Source organism: Electrophorus electricus, chromosome 21, assembly GCF_013358815.1.
Source record: "Electrophorus electricus isolate fEleEle1 chromosome 21, fEleEle1.pri, whole genome shotgun sequence".
NCBI classification, from domain to species: domain Eukaryota; kingdom Metazoa; phylum Chordata; class Actinopteri; order Gymnotiformes; family Gymnotidae; genus Electrophorus; species Electrophorus electricus.
The window spans coordinates 5437944-5458488 of NC_049555.1; the positions used below are offsets into that span (position 1 = coordinate 5437944).

Here is a 20545-nt window from a genome sequence, read left to right on the forward strand (position 1 = left end):
CATCTATGTGGTCGCTGAGTTCCTGTTTGATACCATTTGACCTAAATATATTCACAGCTTCTGCTATAGGAAAGTCTGGACTAATGCATGTGACTATGAGCTCTGGGCATCCATGACAACCAAAGATATAATTTATGGTCAATCTGTAGAAGAAATACCCAGAATTCCATTACCAGTCAGTCTGATCAAACTCAAACCTGACCTCAGGGACTTTGACAGGAGTGATAGATGTGGCATCTGGTGTAACAGATGATGCAGGACACAGGAGAGGCCAAGCCTGATACCAGGGCAGACTAGTACATCTTTAACTTATCAGTAAACAAACAAACAAAGCAAATGAGTAGAAAAACAAAAAGGAAAAAAGGTTTCTCACACTTAAATGAGTTTTGTGGTCTTGAGAACAGAAAAAGGAAGAGGTTATAAGCTAAAAGGGGGAGGTGTGATAAACAAACGCTCTGCTAAATGCACAACACACCTTCCGTGTCTTTGCTGTTTGACAGTAACCAAGATCACAACATCTTCCCAGTGTAGGATGGGTGAGGAGGAGCCGGACTGAGGTCACGGCCGATATACTCAGGAACACAAGAAATTAGCAGAGACCTTCATTTAAGGCTTAAATTTAGCATTTAGCCTAAAGTTATTACTTACTGGAGCTCCAAGTATCACTTCTGTGTGACCGGTGTGAACCAGTGTGTGAAACATGTCTTTCCGAACATCAGGAAATATTACTGTAGCAACAATCGTCATGTTACTGGCAGGTAAACTTTGAATATTTCCTTTATTTTTTACTTTGTTTTTTGGGCACGCATGATATTACTTTGACAATGGACAGTGGGTAGGCCAAGACCCTAAGTGTAAATTATGTGTGGGGTTTGGCACGCTGAAGCATATTTTATCAGCGTCTAAGTTTAGTTTGTCACATGTGGAGACACAATCAAGATCTTAAGAGTGTTATAGTGTTTGATAGTAAATGTCTAGAGATTGCTGAGTGGAATTTCTAATAAAGCGATTAGGTTTGTATGAGAAGTGGAGCGTGTTGGAGAATGAGCATTGGCTTTAAATATTGGTAGATGGGGTGAAGGACGAGACTGGAAATTGTTTGTTGATGTAAATAAAAAAACTACAGGTCCCACAATGTACTGTGTTAACCTCGCTGAGGCTGGACATGGTGTGGTACTCATAAAAAAAAAATAAAAATAAAAAAAACCCGGATGCTTTAATTTTGAGAGTTTACAGTTTCATTTGAAGATGCAGTGTCTGAGGTGAGAGAACGCAGGTGGGAGGCACATATAAGACCAGTAGAGACAGGTGTTAGGGGATTTGTCACAAAGTCTGCCACATTATAACTTGTGCAGTTCGGCACAGATTTGGCAGTAGCTGTGAAGGAGTTGTCAGAAGTAGCTGAAAGGGCTAGTCAGTGGTTGTGGATAAGGAGAGCTCAGTCTGGTTGGGGTAATGCCCCATAAAGGCAGAATGGATGAGGCTGTCATGTCATGGTGTAAAGTGGTAGATCCAGATGGAACTGGTGGCATTGAGGAGGCATTGATGGTGCCAGCTTTAGTCACCAGGCAGCCCAGGGTGGATTGGTGTTAGAGAATGCTTAAAGGTAATAGCCAAGTGGAACTGGCAGCACTGAGCGTGCATTAATGGTGCCAGTGGGGCTGGGTATGGCCTTAGTCACCGGAAAGGCCATCATGGTTTTTACAGTAATATTAGCACAGTGTTTAAGAGGTGCAGTTGTGTTTATTAGTGGCACAGTGTTTAAGAGGTGTGTGTCTTTGTGAGTGGCACAGTGTTTAAGAGGTGTGTGTCTTTGTTAGTGGCACAGTGTTTAAGTGGTGCAGCTTGGTTTAAAATGAGCTTGGAGGGACACCAGATCTCACTGTTGAGCCTCCTGGAGGTGTCGTGGGCTTAATTCTCTGAAACCCCAACAAAGGGAGGTGCCTACCTGATGAGCTCGCGATGTTGTGGTTGGCTGGAGTGAAGAGAGTAAAGATATGAAGCTCTAATTGTGTTCTATTGGCATCGGATATTCATCATGTTATCCCGTGTATATATACACACAATTGATGTACATTTGCGGGAACTTGAATAGGGTAGAAACTATATTAATTTTAACAGGTGGGTATAGCCAAAATATGTGAAAAGCTACTTAAGAAAAATCCCAGATTTTTTAATAACTGCAAACAATTTGCGATCTCAAATAACTTTCTGCACCTGGAAATTCCCACTACCTGCACATCTAAACTGAAGATTTTTAATATTAGTGTGTGTGTGTGTGTGTGTGTGTGTGTGTGTGTGTGTGTGTGTGTGTGCGTTTGTCTATTCAAAATTGTACAAAGTTCCATACTGAATATTTTAACTGTATTAAAGTGTATTGTATTCCTTTGTGGCTATCACAGCACACCACACCTTCATGCCAGAGGCGGTTCTAGGACGTTTTAACTGGGGAGTCCCAGAGGTAGCAAAGAGTTGTCTAGAGGTGGCTACAATGTGTTGTTAATGTGCATGCACAGTCTGCTAAATTTTTTATATGCTTTAATATTCTACTAATAATAGGCTAAAACAAATTAATAGCATACTACATATATGCACATGCATAACTGCTGATGGTCAATCTCCTTTTTTGCGTAACCGTTGAAATGAACTCAAAATGTCTAATCTGAATTATATAACAACATATTTTATACTGTATATTGATATAATAAGACAATTACCCTGGATGGTCTTGGATAAAGAATATAAAATAGGTCCTAACCTTGTTTAAGTGTGATGAGGCAGGATGCAAGCGAATCAATGTTTAATGTAAACGAAAGTAGAAGTCGAGAACTGTAACGGAACGCTCGCCTCTCACTAATCACGTGGTTTGGCCCGCAGCGTGCAGTGGGAGGGTTTTGTTTGTCTGTAACCACGCCTGCACATACCTGCACCTTGTTTGTATGTATTTAAACCCTCTTCATAGTGTGCAGAATCGTTGGTCGTTGTTGATGTTAATGTTAGCATCGTCATTGTTAAATGTTTTCGCGTTCATCGTTGATGTTGTATGTGAGTGCATTGTCTTTGTGTGTTAATAAATGTTTGTCCACATCGATGGAGTCTGTGCGTCCTGCACCTCGCTCTTTGGCTCTCGGGGCACACCGTGAAAAAAACACAACATACAAGTACGAACTTACACAAAGGGACACACAACAGTTACACAACATGACAATAATAATGGATAAGGGTAAATACTAACAGCGTGGTATTTGATTAGGAAGGAACTAGACACAGATGAAAGCGAGGAACATCGGTAATAAGGGGGGCGTGGAAATGTGGGAACAGGGAAGTAAACAAAGGGCACGTGGAGACACGCCTACACGAGGGAAAACAAACACAAAGCCACGTGGAATGTCCCATCACGTGAGAGAGAGAGCTGAGGAGGGGTGCGTGACATTAAGGCTGTTAATGGAGTTTGCTTTGCAGAACAAACTGTGTCTGTGTGTGTGTGTGTGTGTGTGTGTGTGTGTGTGTGTGTGTGTGTGTGTGTGTGCACTTGTCTTTTATGTTTATACATATTTTATGTATAATATATATAGTTTATTTATAGTCATGCATATACAGGTTACATATAGTGTGTATATATAGTTTATATTTTGTTTTTATGAAGTTTATCTTTTTTTTTATCTTAGTGTACTTAATCTTATTTAAACACCAAGAGAATTCTATGTACACTTTGTACTTGGCAAATTCTGATTCTGATTCTGATACCACTTCCATGCCTCTTTCATGCCTGTGTAACTGCTGTGCTGAGAATGAGCCATTGCAATAATCTCCTGTCAGCAGTAGTCTTGTGGTCACACACTGACCAGTGATGAACAGAGTAGAAGGGAGTGACAGACTGCACATGCCAACAGATGTGAGCATGATCTCACAAAACCCTGCAGGGAATTACAACAAGTGAGAGAGATGTCATTAGATTCTGCTTGAATAAAGTTGTAAGAAAGAGTAGAAAACTGAACCCTGATATTAGTCCTGACCTTAAAAAGAACCCTGATTCCAGACCTTACCTTAAAATGAACCCCAACTCTGACTTATTCTTACAAATATTCTAACAAATTTCTAACTGTATCATCATTCTTGTCTTAGCTGAAGACTAAGCTTACTTTGGAGAATATATTAATTACATATTAATACAGTACATATAAAAAAAAAACAACTAAACTTAAATACATTTTGTCCAAAGGGGAATACTGTGATATTTGTAATGGGAGGAAATATTTCAGTAGCAGTGCTGCTCATCTTACTGGCAGGTAAACCTTTTTGTCAAATCTGTATTCATATTTCTCTCTGTTTGTGCCTGTGACAGTTAAAGGTACATTAAGTGGATCTCTACAAATCACCACTGCCATTTCAAGTCACCATTTTATCTTACTCTAACACTTTCCTCAGATTAGATCTGATTCACGTCAACCAGAATTGAGTATTTTAAAAAAGTCACTTTTAAAAGAATCATCTTTATGTTCATCTTTATGTTTATGTTGCAACAGCGCACTGCTTTGTATGTTCTTTAAACTGCCGAGTCCTGTTTGTGGTTTCTATTAACATATCATTAAATTCATCATCATCATCATCATCATCATCATCATCATCGTCATCAGCATTCACACCATGACAGTCATACTCAGATAAAGAGAAGAGATATTGATAAGAGTGTAAACTCACAACTATAATCCTGGTGTGTGTGTGTGTGTGTGTGTGTGTGTGTGTGTGTGTGTGTGTGTGTGTTCCAGGAGCTCAGTCTCAGCACAGTGTAAATCTCTCCTCTCAAGGCCTCTGTGCTCTTACTGGATCTACAGTAAAAATCCCCTGCAAATATACATTTAGTTCCTCCAATCTCAGACAGAGAGAGTGGTATCAGGTCCAGAGATCTGATGGAGAACCACAAGACCTGAGCAAAGACCCTCAATACTTAGGACGAGTTTCTATAAGCACATTGTCGAATGACTGTACACTGATAATGTACAATGGGAAAGTAAGTGACTCTGGAGTTTATAACTTCAGATTTAGAACATGGAGTAGTGAATGGATATCTGCTTCATCTGGAGTTACTCTCACTGTTACAGGTAATAACAAACATAAGACAATAAACACACACACACACACACACACACACACACACACTTACATCAATACACACCCACTCACACACACACAGTCACTGTCCTTTTTCACTAAAGCATGCAAGAGTTGGCCTTTACAGAACTCTGGTCTGTGGTGTGGTGTGTGTGGTCTGTGTGTAGACCTGCAGGTGAAGGTGGATCCTGAGACTGTAGGACAGAGAGAGGTGAAACTCACCTGTAGCTCCACCTGCAGCTTCAGCAAGACCCCTCAGTACTACTGGTACAGGAATGGACAGTACAGGTCATATAGAAATGATGCCTCCATTATGCTCCACTCCACCAGTGTATCTGATGAGGGCAGCTACTCCTGTAGTGTGTATGGCAGCAGACAGCACTCTCCTGCAGTGTGTAAGTGCTGGATTTGAACTAAATCTCAAGACTAACTCTGAACTTCAGTATTATTCAATATTTGCCTTATTTGCACAATCCATTTTACTCTACATATTTGCATGCCACATGTGTTTTATTCTTTTTATACAACGGATATTATTCAATTAGTAATTATTCAGTCACTTGATCCATTCCAATCCAGTCTGGTCAGATCTGACATGAGAGTGTGTGATATTTCATGATGAGATAATTCACCTGATTCTCTGTCACTGATACACACAGAAACACTCAGAAACAGTTTCAACAGAGCAGTGATACTGACTACATTTACAATAGTGTGTATGTAAGAAACTGGACAGAACCATTTACAAGAGCTGAGCAAACACCAGTCCCTTCACTGTACCATCTACACTCACAGCAGCGTAGTCTGAACTTACTAAGCAAACGTGTCTTGCAGTTGGATCTTAATCAGATTAATACTGAATACTGATGGACATAAACGTAGTTATGATTGAGCTGCGTTTGTACAAGTTTATCAGACACGGCTGTGTTACTGGTTTACATGTGTCATTGTCATTGCTGAGTTGAGACTGGTTCACCATCCATCTGGTTCTGCAGTCAGAAAATAACCACTGATAATGAAGATGGTTAAGACCAACTGTGCTTCACCACAGATGGGTTATAGTCTCTGTCTGTACACTTACCTAGAACAGGCATTTCTAAAAAATATATAAACATAATGGATAAATCGTATGTGTAACGTTGTTGCTGGCCCGAGTGCCGGTGGGCGTGGAGCAGGACGCACAGACTCCCTCAGTGTGAAACATTTATTAACATTAAACATGTAGAACAGTGGCACTCACACACATCATTAACGACAGACATGACTTATACATCGAAATAAACACAGGCTATAGTAACATCCAACAATATCTACATACGCACTTATATACATCAGCGAACAAACAATGACCAACGGTGAGGCACGCACTGACGGGGGTTTAAATAGACAAACACACATTAACACGTAACCCCATGCAGGTGCGTGCCTTCACAGGGGTGTGGTTACAAACATGGGTGAACCCCCCTGCATGCGGCAGGCCGTATCACATGACTTGTTTGGGGGGGGGGGGGGGGGAGCATCCCGTGACAGTATGCATATTTCCTATGCATTTATTTTGGTTTAAAAGCTAATATGAATATTCACATCTAACATTAATTATTAATATTCAGCCAGTATTACCTGAATGTTGTTCTGACTGTGACTCTCTCTGTGTTCCAGGTGTTCTGGGTAAACAGTGTTGGGGTGTGACTTACACTCCTAAACATGTGTGTGCTCTGAAAGGCTCATCTGTTGATCTCTTCTGCTCTTATAAATACCCTGGAGGACACACAGTGACAGAATCATTCTGGTTCATTACAGAGCAGCAGGTTGGTGTTGAAGCTGTGGATGTGAGAGAGGAAGAGGAGTATGAGGGGAGAGTGCAGTATAGACAGAGCTCCCAGAATGACTGTAGTATGACAATCACTCACCTGAGAGAGAGTGACGCTCACACATACAGGTTCAGATTCCACACTGATAGTACTGCGGGGAAATACACTGGACGTCCTGGAGTATCTCTCTCTGTCACAGGTAATGTTGTAAAATTTAAAAATAAGTTTAGTAAGCTATAATAATTGTCTTTTGATTAAAAATAGCACCAGACATTTTTTATAATCACTTGCAGATCTGAAGATTACAGTATCAGACAGAAGTAGTCGAAAGCACCTGATCTGCAGCTCCACCTGCACGCTGCCCAACAACCCCACCTACATCTGGTACAGGAATGGACAGCCTGTATATAACCAGAACACTTATAGACTGTATGTGTATGACAGTAGTGAGGATGCAGGCAGCTACTCCTGTGCTGTAAGAGGATATGAGGAGCTCCGCTCTCCTGCTATCTGTAAGATCCTCACATCTATTAGATTATGGAAAAAACATTTGTTTGTTTGAGTGTTGTTTGTTTGTTTTTGCTGCTGGTTCTGCCTACATGTTTATAAGTAGCTGGGAAGCACCTTTCACTGTTGAGGGCTCTATACATTTGTGGGCACTGGCTAGCTGGTTCAGCAGTACTACATCAGTGTGTTTTGTTTGTGTTCTCATTGTCTCTTGGTCTTGTCCTCACTTTAAACTGCACTCACTCTGTGTCACTGGCAACTTCTACTAGATTACAGTAAACTCATGCTGAGTCACATATGGCTAAGACATAAGACAACTACAGCATTTTAAGATATATTTCAATTTAAGAGTTTTCAAGTGTTTAAGGTATTTTTGGAATCTTTTATTTTTTTTCCATGTTTTTCCATAAATCACTGCATTTAATTTTTAAGTCCACTGTGTTTATGTTTACATACATATTATTGGCAGTTGGAAGTTTTAATCAACCACTGCTGTTCTTGGAAAAAAAAAGAAAAAAAAGCAATATTTGTAAAGCAACCTTGAGTTTGAGAAAGGTGCTATATAAATGCAACTAATAATAATAATAATAATAATAATAATAATAATAATAATAATAATAACCTCTGTTGGCCTCTTTCATGGGTGACCTGGTTTTGACGAAAGAGCAAGTTTTACATTTTTTATTAGACTCTTACTGTGACAGGATGCAGGCATGAGTCTCAAAACAACCAAACAACCAAACAAAGACACAAAAGTCTTTTAATGGCAAAAATTAAAGTAAAAGAATAAAAGTAAAAGTAAAAATAAGAGGACCATTTAAATGCTAAAGCCTTTACACATTGACCATCATCCACATAGTAAATCATAACTGGTAATAAAACCTAGTAAATAAACAGTAAATTACTTAGTAAATAAAAACTGGAAACAGAAGGAATATTCACAGGGATGGAAATGAGGAACAGGTGAAGCTGGAGGCACACTAATGAGTAATAAAGGGGGACATGGCAACATGTGAGGAAAGGAGTGTAAACACAACACACACGGTGACACGTTAACCGAGGACAACAACACATCAAACATGGCAAGAGGCATCACATGGATGAGGGCGTAAAGGAGGGGTCTATACTGTAACTGCACTTATAAGTAGTGTTCATGCAGACACTTAGGAACACAATAAAACCTGCTATGTAATTGTATAAATATGCACAAAATATACTGACATTACTTGCCCTTTTTAAAAACAGGTCATTCATGAAAGGGCCCACTGGAAACTTGGCACAACTTCCCTGAGAACAAGACAAGTGACACAAGACAAGTCTTGTCTCCCAGCTTCTGATTATATACAACTGACTTTAAAAGAACTGGTAGTCTGCTTGTTCAGCTATGATTTACTCAGTTTATGTGTTACAGGTGTTTATGGAAAGGACAGCTGCTGGAGTGTAACTTACGTCACCCAGAACATCTGTGCTCTGATTGGTTCATCAGTGGACATACACGGTTACTACACCTTCCCGGATCAGCAGCCCACCCCCCAACCTGCCTGGTACGCCAGACTCCACCCACAGGTCAAAGAGCTGAGTCATGCTGATGACCGAGTGGAGGTTTTCAGTCACAGAGCTAATGTGAACACACTAAGCCTGAAACATCTCACAGAGAGTGACTCAGCAGAATATCTCCTCCGATTTAAAGCCCCCTACATGATACACACAGAGAGCTCTGCTGGTGTGTCTCTCTCTGTCATGGGTAAGATGAGTCTTCTGTGTTTGGCAGTGTTATATGGTTCACCATCTGTGTGTTGAGCCCTGAAGACACTTATGAGAGTCTGCCATACAGGCCTGAAGGTGAATGTGGACTCTCCAGCAGTCCCAGGATCAGAGGGACAGACAGTAACACTGAGCTGCAGCTCCACCTGCACTCTGCCCTACAACCCCACCTACATCTGGTACAAGAACGGACAGCGTGTGTCTCACTGCACATCTGTCTCCTGCTCTGTATCTGCAGTCAGGGATGCAGTCAGTTATAGCTGTGCTACTGAAGGCAATGAGAACCTCCTCTCTCCTCCTGTGTGTGAGTGGAGAATTTACATATGAAAATCATGATGTCTTGATGCATTTAATAAAGTCAGTTAATCATAAACCAGAAACATCACTACAATCAATACTTACTACTACAGCTCATGATGATGATGATGCTCTTTGTTGTAGTTTCACAGTTATCAACTATAACTTCTGAATATATAATATTCTCTCAACCAGACTGTGTATGAGAGTTTAGTTTTAATGTTAACAGTGTGTGTTTGTTTTCAGATGCCCCTAGAAACACCAGAGCATTGATGGTTTCCTCTGGAGAGAGAGTGGAGGGAGATTCAGTGACTCTGACCTGCAGCAGTGAGGCAAACCCTCCTGTTCTCACCTACTCCTGGTTTAAGCAGAGAGCAGCTGCAGACACACTGCTGCCAACAGACCAGAATTACAGCATCTCCAACATCAGCTCCCAGCACATTGGACTCTACTACTGCACCGCTCACAACCAGCTGGGACAGCACAACTCCACCACCACCCTTCTGGATGTGTTATGTAGGTGCAGTTTATACCCTAATGAAACAACATATTCAACATGTTTTAAATGTAACATATAAATACATATAAGGTATGATTAATACTGTACATGTGAAGTATATATGTATGGATGCACAGTATATGTGCTGTGTTTATATATTTAAATACCCTGCACAGGTCACAACACTGTCAGAGTGTCTAGTGTTATAAAGAGGCTAGAAAAAAACAGCCAATACATTAAGCGACTTTAATTTTGGAAGCAACTACAACTGACTCAAACTGGGTTCAACACCATTTAGTAACACATGCCCACTGTAAAATAAGTCTGACAATGAGCACTTCGATATCAATATAAAATAGAGAATTACCAGAGTTCTGAATGACAGTTGATGCTATAAAACCCCTGACATTAATTAAACACAGACAGGCTGCATCGAAAAACACGGACAATTGTAGAGAGTAGAAGCCCCCCTACAGAGAGAGAGTGTAACGCAGACAAAACCTGAGGACACTGAGAGATCAAATAGCGGCAGTCTAAACACGAAAATGAGCTACAAAGGTAAACAGTGCGGCTGCAACAAAGCAAGTCGGAATAGTCGAATGTTCTTTCATTTTACATTTAGCTGACGCTTTTATCCAAAGCAACTTACAATTATGACTGAGTACAACGTGAGCAATTGAGGATTAAAGGTTTTGCTCAGGGGCCCAACAGTTGAAGCCTGGCAGTGGTGGGGCTTGAACCAGCAACCTTCCAATGGTATATGAAGAGCTGAGGAAGGAAGATGATTGGAGGAGGGAGGGAGGAACATCATTGGAGGAGAGAGGGAGGAAGCTGATTGGAGGAGAAAGGGAGGAAGGTGATTGGAGGAGAGAGGGTGGAAGGCGGGGCAGAGGTAGGACAGGTGATCATTCAGGAGAACTGGATCGTGTGTGTTGAATAGAGTGTGAATCAGAAGCTGGTGAGTTTCCAGGTAGGTGTATGGCGATCTGCACATTAGGAAGGTGACCCGAGTTCATGACACAGATGACACTTATCAGGATAGTTGATAAACACCCCAAAAATAGGGCCATTAATATATATGTATATATAAAGTTACAGATATTAAGGTTTGTTTGGATTTAGAGTTGAGCTTTAATTTTAACACTGAGTGTTGGTTTTCAGATCCCCCTAGAAACACCAGAGCATTGATGGTTTCCTCTGGAGAGAGAGTGGAGGGAGATTCAGTGACTCTGACCTGCAGCAGTGAGGCAAACCCTCCTGTTCTCAACTTCTCCTGGTTTAAGCAGAGAGCAGCTGCAGACACACTGCTGCCAACAGGCCAGAATTACAGCATCTCCAACATCAGCTCCCAGCACAGTGGACTCTACTACTGCACCGCTCACAACCAGCTGGGACAGCACAACTCCACCACCACCCTTCTGGATGTGTTATGTAGGTGCAGTTTGCTTTGTGTTATCCTCTTGTGTTATGAATATAATAAGTTAAATGACATTTTAAGTGTATTTATTTTAATTCCTGTTCTCCTACTCAGACCCTCCCAGAGTCCCGTCTGTTACTGACCGTGTGTCTGGTGACTCGGTGACACTGCTGTGCTACAGTGACTCCAACCCCATCAGTAATTACTCCTGGTACAAGAAGACAGGAAGTGGTGTTATACTGTTGGGAAACAGCACAAATTTAACTTTGGCTACAGGAGCAGTTGGACTTTTCTTTTGCACAGCTCAGAACCAATTTGGATCAATGGACTCATCAGAATATTCAGTTCCAACAGGTACTTTATGGGTCGAATTCAATGGCTACAGTGGTTAAAGAAAGAAATGTTACTAGCACACTAATGAGCAGTTTCATAAAGCATCTGTTCTGGTTTGTTTTCACCTCTCTATCGCGAGAATGTTCACACGTCTGTCTAACATGCTGCCCTCTACTTCCTGATGCAGGGAACCCAGCTGGGACATACGCAGCTTCTGGAGTCACTGTGGGTTTGTTTCTGACTCTCACTGCTGTCTGTCTATGGATGAGGTAAGAAGCTGAAGCCACATTTATATGACACACCCTGCCAATGCTGTAGGCTGTTTCCTGCCCAGCCCAGAGAATCTTCGCTCTGTTTACAGTATAGGGTCACACAGTATCAACAGGGTTAAATTCACTTTCTCCAGACTGTAGTAACTTTAGAGGGCTTAGATTCATGCAGGAGAATTGAGTGTGATGCTGGTGATGTTATTACTGTGGTTCTCCACCAGGAGGGGATCTGCAGCTGTCAGCAGAAGGAGTGAGGAGGCCAGCACAAATGTGAGTTTAAATGAGGGACTCAACAGATCACTGCAGTTGTTCTTAATGGGTCTCATGTCATAGTGGACGGTGCAGCCAGCATTAGTGCTTATGTTGATTATTGTTACTTCCAGAGAAACCTCTCTCTCTCTCTCTCTCTCTCTCTCTCTCTCTCTCTCTCTCTCCTTCAGCATGACTCTGCTCCTGTATATGATAATATCTCAGCCCTGGCTAAGACCTCTGACTCCACAGTATCTTCAGATGATCAGGATGAAGTTCACTACTCCAGCGTTCATTTCACACACTCCCACACACAGGAAGTGCAACTGCCAAAGGCTCTTAATCAAGGAGAGGAAGTAGAGTACGCCACAGTGAACATCACCAAAACAAAAGTCTCCCCACAGTAGGCTATGCAAATGGCATAGTTCATTATGTCTGTATCACTGTTACACATGGAGTGTAAGTTATTTCTGAAGCAAATAATATAATAAAGTCAATTGAATAAATAAATATAATTACAGCCCTTTTCCTAAGTTCTTCTTTAGCAAACAACATAAATGATCAGAAAACAACAGCAAATAATGTTATTATCCATCTTTAAATAATTCTATATATAAAGTATGTTTGTATTGTTGCATTTGAAAGTGGTGTAATTTTGATTTTCAGTCTGAATGTTTATTTTCTCATGAGGGGAGGATGGTTTATACTGTACTGGTAAATGCTTACTTTAAATACTACTCAGATGGGATTATTCTTCCTGTCATATATCCTTTACTGCAAGACCTTTGTAATATTTTGTAATATTTTTGTAATTTTTGCAATATTTATGATAAATTCGTACAGGATATGAAATTGCAATATAAATTACAGAGATGGTAATCTCTACTTATTTTACACATTGCTGTCATGTAGCTTTTACTGATCAGAACTACAAAACATTACTGCTGTATGAAATATTGTTATCAGTCTAGTGCTTTATAAAACAGGAGACTTGAATTTGGTCTAAATTCCTCACTCACTTATCTGTAGTCCCCACACATTCCACCCTCCTAATATTCTCTGCCACTCCATTGCCAACTCATGTAAAACTTTCTATATCTGCCACTGATGGTTGTTGCCATGGGATTAGAGTAACTTGGTGTTATTTCTACTGGTCAGTTTAGGTAAAAGGCGCCAGAATATTGATGAGGCAGCATCTGTAAAAATAACTGACATTGTGAATTTGATCAAAACAAAAGTATTTGAGGAACTCCCGCTGCCCATTTAAAACTTGACATGTCCTAATGTGGCTTTAGATGGTAAGCATAAACTTTTTATTCAAAATTAAAGTCTTGAAAATATGTTTTTTCTTTTGTGCTGAATGCAGTTTTTTTTTTATCCATGTAAAGCTACATGAGTTAGTACATTTGCTCAGGGGATAACATGACCTCAGTCTTGTGAAATTGCCCAGCAAGGACTAAACTCCAATCTACAGCACAGTCCAAGAACCTGAGAAAAGCTTCACCCACCATCAGACTCCAACCCCTCCAGATATAACATCACCCACCATCAGACTCCAACCCCTGCAGATATAACATCACCCACCATCAGACTCCAACCCCTCCAGATATAACATCACCCACCATCAGACTCCAACCCCTCCAGATATAACATCACCCACCAACAGACTCCAACCTCTCCAGATATAACATCACCCACCATCAGACTCCAACCCCTCCAGATATAACATCACCCATTATCACACTCCAACCACTCCACATATAACATCACCCACCATCACACTCCAACACTTACACATATAACATCACCCGCTGTCACACTCCAACCACTTCATCAAACTCCATCAGACTGTAATCAGCATAATATGTGTCTTAATATTTAGATTATTTGATTTTTTAAAGAACTTCAAAGTGCCTTTCTAACCTTGCTGTTACTTCCTGTGGTGTTTCATTTTAAATAGAATGATACATTTTTGCAGTTCTTTACCTGTGTGCTTACATTATTACACATGTGGAAGAGTAGCATTACTCCTTATCATAAGTGTAAAATTCCAGATATACTATATATGTACTTAATCTGATGTTGTATTTTAATGAAATCTGAGTACATTGTAAGTTGTTTTTTTCTTTCAGGATATCTTGCTTTACTCATTACCCCCCTCTCTGTCTCAAACTCTCTCACCAGCATGAACTCCAGTTCTCTTGCTCTGTTCTTAGACTACTTCATCTCAAATAGATCTCGCCCTCATAGCCGACAACCTGATCCTGCAGGGGTGCAAGCAGAATATTGGAATAGTAGGTTTATTATCTGTGAGTAGTATAAGTGCGTATTGTAGGACATAGGAGGCATCCTCTGAAAGCTTTAAAGTGAAGCCTTTGCACGTGCTTAGTTTGCTACTCACCTCGTTCAGTTTCAGCTTCAGAGGGCATTCGGGATGTCAAATAATGGCGAATCTACCACTCAGTATAGCTAGCTAGCTAACAAAGTACAGAAAGCCTGCACAGTGCTGTTCCAAAGTTTCTCCACATCAACAATAAACAGTTAGCTTACTGGCCAAACTGACCTATTTTGCCTACATATTTAAGAGTGCCTACATATTGTTCTATCAATATAATTTAAAGACTAATTAAATAAATGAAATATACTATGTTTTATTTTTCTTGAATGATTTCTGTTAAAATAAGATGTAACATTATGGGTGGAATTATACAAAAAATGTTTACACAGCCTGTTGTTGGCCTGCTCAATCTGAAGCAACAGCACAAGCAGCAGCTTCTTCACGTCACCTTTTCATCCACAGGGGGGTGATATCAGGTTATATTACTAATTAAGTAAACTGTCTGCCTCTTATATAGAATTGACAGACTTCATTAAGAAAAATGAGCTAAGAAGCATCAGTTAGAGCTATGTAGAAGAGACTATTCTTTGTACTTTCAGCTGTCTTAGATGGTGAAGATTTCAATTAATTGAGATATTCAGTTACTGTAAATTAACTTTTCATTTGAAATTAATACCACAGATGTAATTTGACCTGCCCTCATCCATAACTAAGAAACTGCCACATTTATGTGTTTATACAATAATAATATTTTGCCATTAAAATGAAAATATGCCATCATTGCCGTTGTTATTTATAACATTTTTCTTGAGAGTGTTACATTTTGTGCTTAACCACAGGGATTCATTTTCATGCCAAAGATGAAAGTACTTTTTGATTTGGTGAGTGTGTGTGCGTGTCTGAACTTGGATGTCTGATCACTTTTACTAGATATATCCATACATCCAGTAAACAGGTCATTTGCATTTATATTTACATTTACGGTATTTAGCAGACACTCTTATCCAGATCGACTTACCAAAGTGCTTTGTCATTTACCCCTAGAATACATCCTAGCCAGTAGAGTAGATTAAAGTCCAATATACCAATGAACTAGAATACTGTAGAAATATAGGGATAAGTGCTAATGCCTAGAAGTACAAAATACATAAGTTCTATCTTAGACAATGATAAGTGCGATAAACAATAAATACTAGAGTTTGTTAGATGACATCAGTGTAAAAAAACAATACCATCAATACAATACAATACAATACAATCAGTGTCATGAACAATACCCTACAATAAGTACTAGTTTAATTAGTTAATATGGGAGTAGGGTCAGTGGTCATTTAAATATTCCATGAATAAATGGGTCTTTAGTCTGTGTTTGAAGACTGCAAGGGACTCTGCTGTCCAGACAGCAAGTGGAAGTTCATTCCACCATCTGGGAGCCAGGACAGAAAATAGACTCCATGCTTGTCTTCCATGAGATTGGAAGTTTGATTTTTCAAGCCGATCCGTACTTCAGGTTCAAAGTACTCGAGTTACGGATCGGGGTTTGACCATTGTCCTTATGTATGGAGGGGCTGGTCCATTTTTGGCTCTTTTAGCGAACATCAAGGTTTTAAATTTATGCGTGCAGCTACTGGAAGCCAAGGTCATGCTAGAGAGAGAGAGAGAGAGAGAGAGGTGTAAGAGGAGCTGCAGGTATTTTTTTGGCAGTGGTGGTGGTTCGGGAGTTTTGGTGGAGAAATGCGGCAAACAGATGTTGCTCATACTTTATATGAATAAACTATACTGGAAACATCCTCCTGTGTCTAAAACCTGAACAATGTAGATGAAATAAATACAATGGTTGAAATAGGACAGTCTGGACACTGAAGAAGAAACCTTATACACATAAACAAGAATGTGCAATTTGTTATATGATATACTGGAAGAAAACTTTGAAAGCCAATAATGTGTGTTAAGCCAAGCAGTCCAAGTGCAAGGAAGACCTGGTTAACTGTAGAGATATTCAAGCCTGGTTAACTGTAGAGATATTCAAGCTTCAGTGTTAGACAGCAAATATTCAGTTGGCCAAGTTTGCCTTGCAATTTACAAATTTTGTAGGCTTACATTACCTCGTATGAAATCATTGCTTCATCAAATCAAAATGGAAAAAGAAATCCAAATTCATAATTTGAAAAACTCCCTAGAGCACGAGGAAGAATCTTTGAAAGGAAATAAGACTCAAAGGGGGCCCGTCCTCCTCTGACCAGTAACAGACACTACAATAGTAACAATATAAACAGTAAAGAGTGAAGTAAGTAGTGAGTGAGAGAGAGAGAAAATAAATAAATAAGAAAAATAAAGAAACGAGCAATCAATTTCTAGTCCAGTTTTCTAGAAGTCCAAGTCTGGTCCCGACGGCATGCGCGTGTCCGAAACCCATCCCGCATGAGAACGTCCATCAAGCGCAACGGAGAAGTAGTTGGCTGGTGTGGAGGTGTGGTGGGCTACAGCAGGGGGCGTCAGGGGGTGGTGGGAGGAGCCATGGCAGCTGAGACGGGTTGAGGCTCAGTAACAACATGAGATTTAGGGGTTGGTGTATCTCGGCAGAACGAGAGAATAGATTATTAGGCATGTCCAGGTATGAGGTAAATTAGGGAACTATAATGTGCAAAGATGGACTCTGGCGGTCCATCATGTAAGTACCTTTTGATAGATAATCAGATGCTGAGATGCGCTTCCTTTTACATGAATGCAGGTGTTTTCTGTAGTCAGGAAGTCAGCCGCCACGTTTGCTCTTAGTCTGGGCTCTGGTAGTCTCATTCTGACTAAAATTGCTAAATATTTGGCTAAAGTTCTTAACAGTAACTCAGATGTTAGGAGTAACGACTAATTGTCTGGAGGAAACATCATCATGGCTCTGGGGCAAGCAACATGCTGGCGAACCAGATAAGGAGCCAACAAGAATAAAGAATGAATTCCACAAAAGTCATTTTTACAATTTTTAAATCATTTACTGAGTGCAAGAAGTGTGAAGCCTTTTGTGATAAATGTAACAGAAATATTTCAGGCATAATGTAACTTTGCCTTCGGTGCAAATACAGAGTAGACATGGAAAATGTACTGTAATATAAACAAGCAAATGTTAAATCTTATCCATATGGGGCACGCTCTGCACAATCGGCTTTGAGGGTCTTATCACATCGCTGCTGCCTCCCAGTGACTAGATCGTGCCATTACATCTGTGCTAAGTTCTGTTTCCAGGGCCGACTGGGTGAAAGGACGATTTAGATCTCTCGTTCTGAATTTAAAGTACAGTGTTCAGCTACCCAACAACTCTAAGTGGAACAGTCACTTGTTGTACAGGATTCAAGAATGAAGGCTATTAGACCCCCTGCTCTGTGACCTGGGAATGCTGTGTTAAAAATATTTGTCTGAATAAATAATTAAAATTAAAACCTTCAAAGACATTCATTCTAGCCAGTCACCTCTCAAGATACCACATTGTACTAAAAACTAATCAATGAGAATGAAAGAATGGTAGGGAACCATCATCATAATGTCATGGACAGTGAATTATGCAGTACTGTGTATGTACAGTGGTCACTGGACACTGGTCACTGCACTGCAGAGAACATCTTCATGTGTGGTAATATTACAAAGAGAACCGAGATTCTTGAATGCAGTGAAGTGAATTAAAGTCTGTCCTGTTACTGTGGGCTGGTGTATCATTATTATTCTACATGTCTATGACATGAAATACATGTTTATGACATGTTTGTATATGTATATAATGTGCAGAGTTTCTAACCATCCTTCTTGCAGTGGTAAGCAATCTGTGGCTAAATGTAATCAATGATACATAAAATAATGTCATAAACATTTTATAATGTGTATCTTGGTCCAGTTGGCAATAATACCCTGCCTGACTGATCCCTAAAATAAATCAAAATCACCAGCAAGATTTTAAATGTAGTTTGTACCAATTTCATATGTGTTTGGAGGAGAAGGTGGAAGACTGTTGGCACTTTTCTTTTTACACATCATTTGACTCACATTGTTTTTCTTGTCTCTGTCTAGTGTGTGGTCGTTAGTGAATGGCCAATTAGCACAGATCATTTTAACTTGTTTCCCTGTACTAAGAAAAGGACAAAGACTCAGTGTTAGGCTACTGCTAATTAGATCTAAGTGTAGATCTGCTTCACTGTGCATGAATACACAACTAAAACAAAACCTCAGTGAAAGCACAATTAACTGCAGCTGCTTCTCACTGTGCGCCTGTGTTTGGAAGTTGGTTAAATTAAGATGTGTGTTCCATCAGTCAATCAAATTTACTTCTAGAGCACAATTAAAAATAAATGAAGGTTGACCAAAGTGATGTACAGATGAAAACAGTTCAGATGTAAAAATATTTAAGGCTTTGTCACCCAATTAAGAATATGGGAGAGCACTGTCGAAGGTGTCATGGTTAGTCCCTCCTAGCTTCTATGTTCCATGGTTTCCCTGTCGTATGTTTTATTTTGGTTCTGTTCCTTAGTTTCTTTTTTTTCCACCCCTCGTTTGGTTTTACACGCCCGTCATTACTTTCGCCTGTTCCTCGTTTCCAGTCTTGTTAAGTTCAGGTATTTAAACCCTGTCTGGTGGCCTTGGTGTTTTGCTGTTGAATGGATGAATATCTGGTTGAATGTATATCCGTATTGATGTATTGAAAGTCTGTATCCGTAAGTTTGTACTCCGTGCCTTTGTGTTTATCCTAGCCTCTGTTATAGCCTGCTTCCCTCATTTGCCTTCATGTGTTTTTGCTCATCATGTATCCCCGTAATCTTTGAATTGGCTCAATGACCCTGGACTGTTATACCGACTCTGAATCTGAATTTGCCCCTAATAAATCTCGCTCTTCTCCACACTTACAGCTCACCGTTACAAAAGGTTTAAAAAACAATCAAGTCAAATATGAAAAAAGACATAATATGGCTACTTAATGTAAGTAATGTATCGACAATAGTTCTATTTAAATTAATATATCTAATTATATGTCTGTTAATCATATATACCTTTTGTCTATCTACAGACTCTATAAAAATATCAACTTGAATGCTTTAGATGATTCATTACTGCCACTTCAGAGAGTTTGAGAGTTTATTAGTTATCTATAAAGGACCACTCAAAATAAAGTGTTACCAAAATTAAGGAATATTATTTAAAGTTTATATTGTATTTCTGGAAAAAGTGTACCTAGTGGATGGATGTGTAAAGACAATAAAATGAAGCCCAAGACTGAGTCTTTAGGTAAGCCATGTGTGATGGAAGTGGAGAGGAGTAAATCCTGTTTGAATAGTGCAATCTTTTAGCTAAAAGGACAACCAGCCTCTGGCAGTTCTCTGGTACCAACCCAAAGATTAAAATGATGTAAAAGGATATTGTGGTCCAGCATCATGAAGATGAAGCAATTACTAGAGCTAAGTGAAGGCAATAAATCATTAGTTAACTAAGGGTTGAGTCTATACTGTGCAGCACCCTGAAACCTGATGGAAACTTGTTCAAAATGTATTTAATAATTAATTTATTATCAAAATTTATTAAAATTGTCAGAGCATCAGCATTCCAAATATCTTTAAGAAAATGTAAAGAAACAACCTCCAAGAGATGAGTGTAGTATTATTTGAAAAACTATATTATCTAAGATAAGAAAATAAAACAGAATCAGAATTGTTGGGGTGTTGCTAAGACATTATCTTAAACTGTCCCATCTAAAGACTTGTTTAATTTTGTAATTCTTATTTTGTACTATATGTAGCTAGACACACAATTTCACTCAAAATGTCACATTTCGCATTTACTTCATGACATTCTCTAGTAAAAAGTGTTACATTTCCTTCCAAAAAGAGAATTTTTAAGTATTAATATATTGAGAGGTATTGTATTTAACAAAATTATATTTTAAACAATTTTTTTTTTTTTTCTGATGCATGCTTT

The 20545-nt window shown here is 39.5% G+C and overlaps 1 protein-coding gene across 2 annotated transcripts; it reads left to right on the forward strand.

The window, feature by feature from the left end:
* The first annotated feature begins 5045 nt into the window (after nt 1–5045).
* LOC118240426 (sialoadhesin-like) lies at nt 5046–12745 on the forward strand. 2 transcript variants are annotated; one of them, XM_035520755.1, is made up of 12 exons: nt 5046–5102; nt 5280–5507; nt 6772–7122; nt 7217–7435; nt 8842–9174; nt 9265–9498; nt 9738–10007; nt 11152–11421; nt 11522–11761; nt 11928–12009; nt 12231–12279; nt 12450–12745. In XM_035520755.1, the coding sequence occupies exons 2-12, from the start codon at nt 5426–5428 to the stop codon at nt 12663–12665; spliced, it is 2346 nt and encodes a 781-aa protein (XP_035376648.1). In that variant the 5' UTR covers nt 5046–5102; nt 5280–5425; the 3' UTR covers nt 12666–12745. The 2 variants fall into 2 exon arrangements, with proteins under 2 accessions (XP_035376648.1, XP_035376647.1); XM_035520754.1 differs by having other exon boundaries at nt 8842–9170; nt 9261–9498.
* The last annotated feature ends 7800 nt before the right edge of the window (nt 12746–20545 follow it).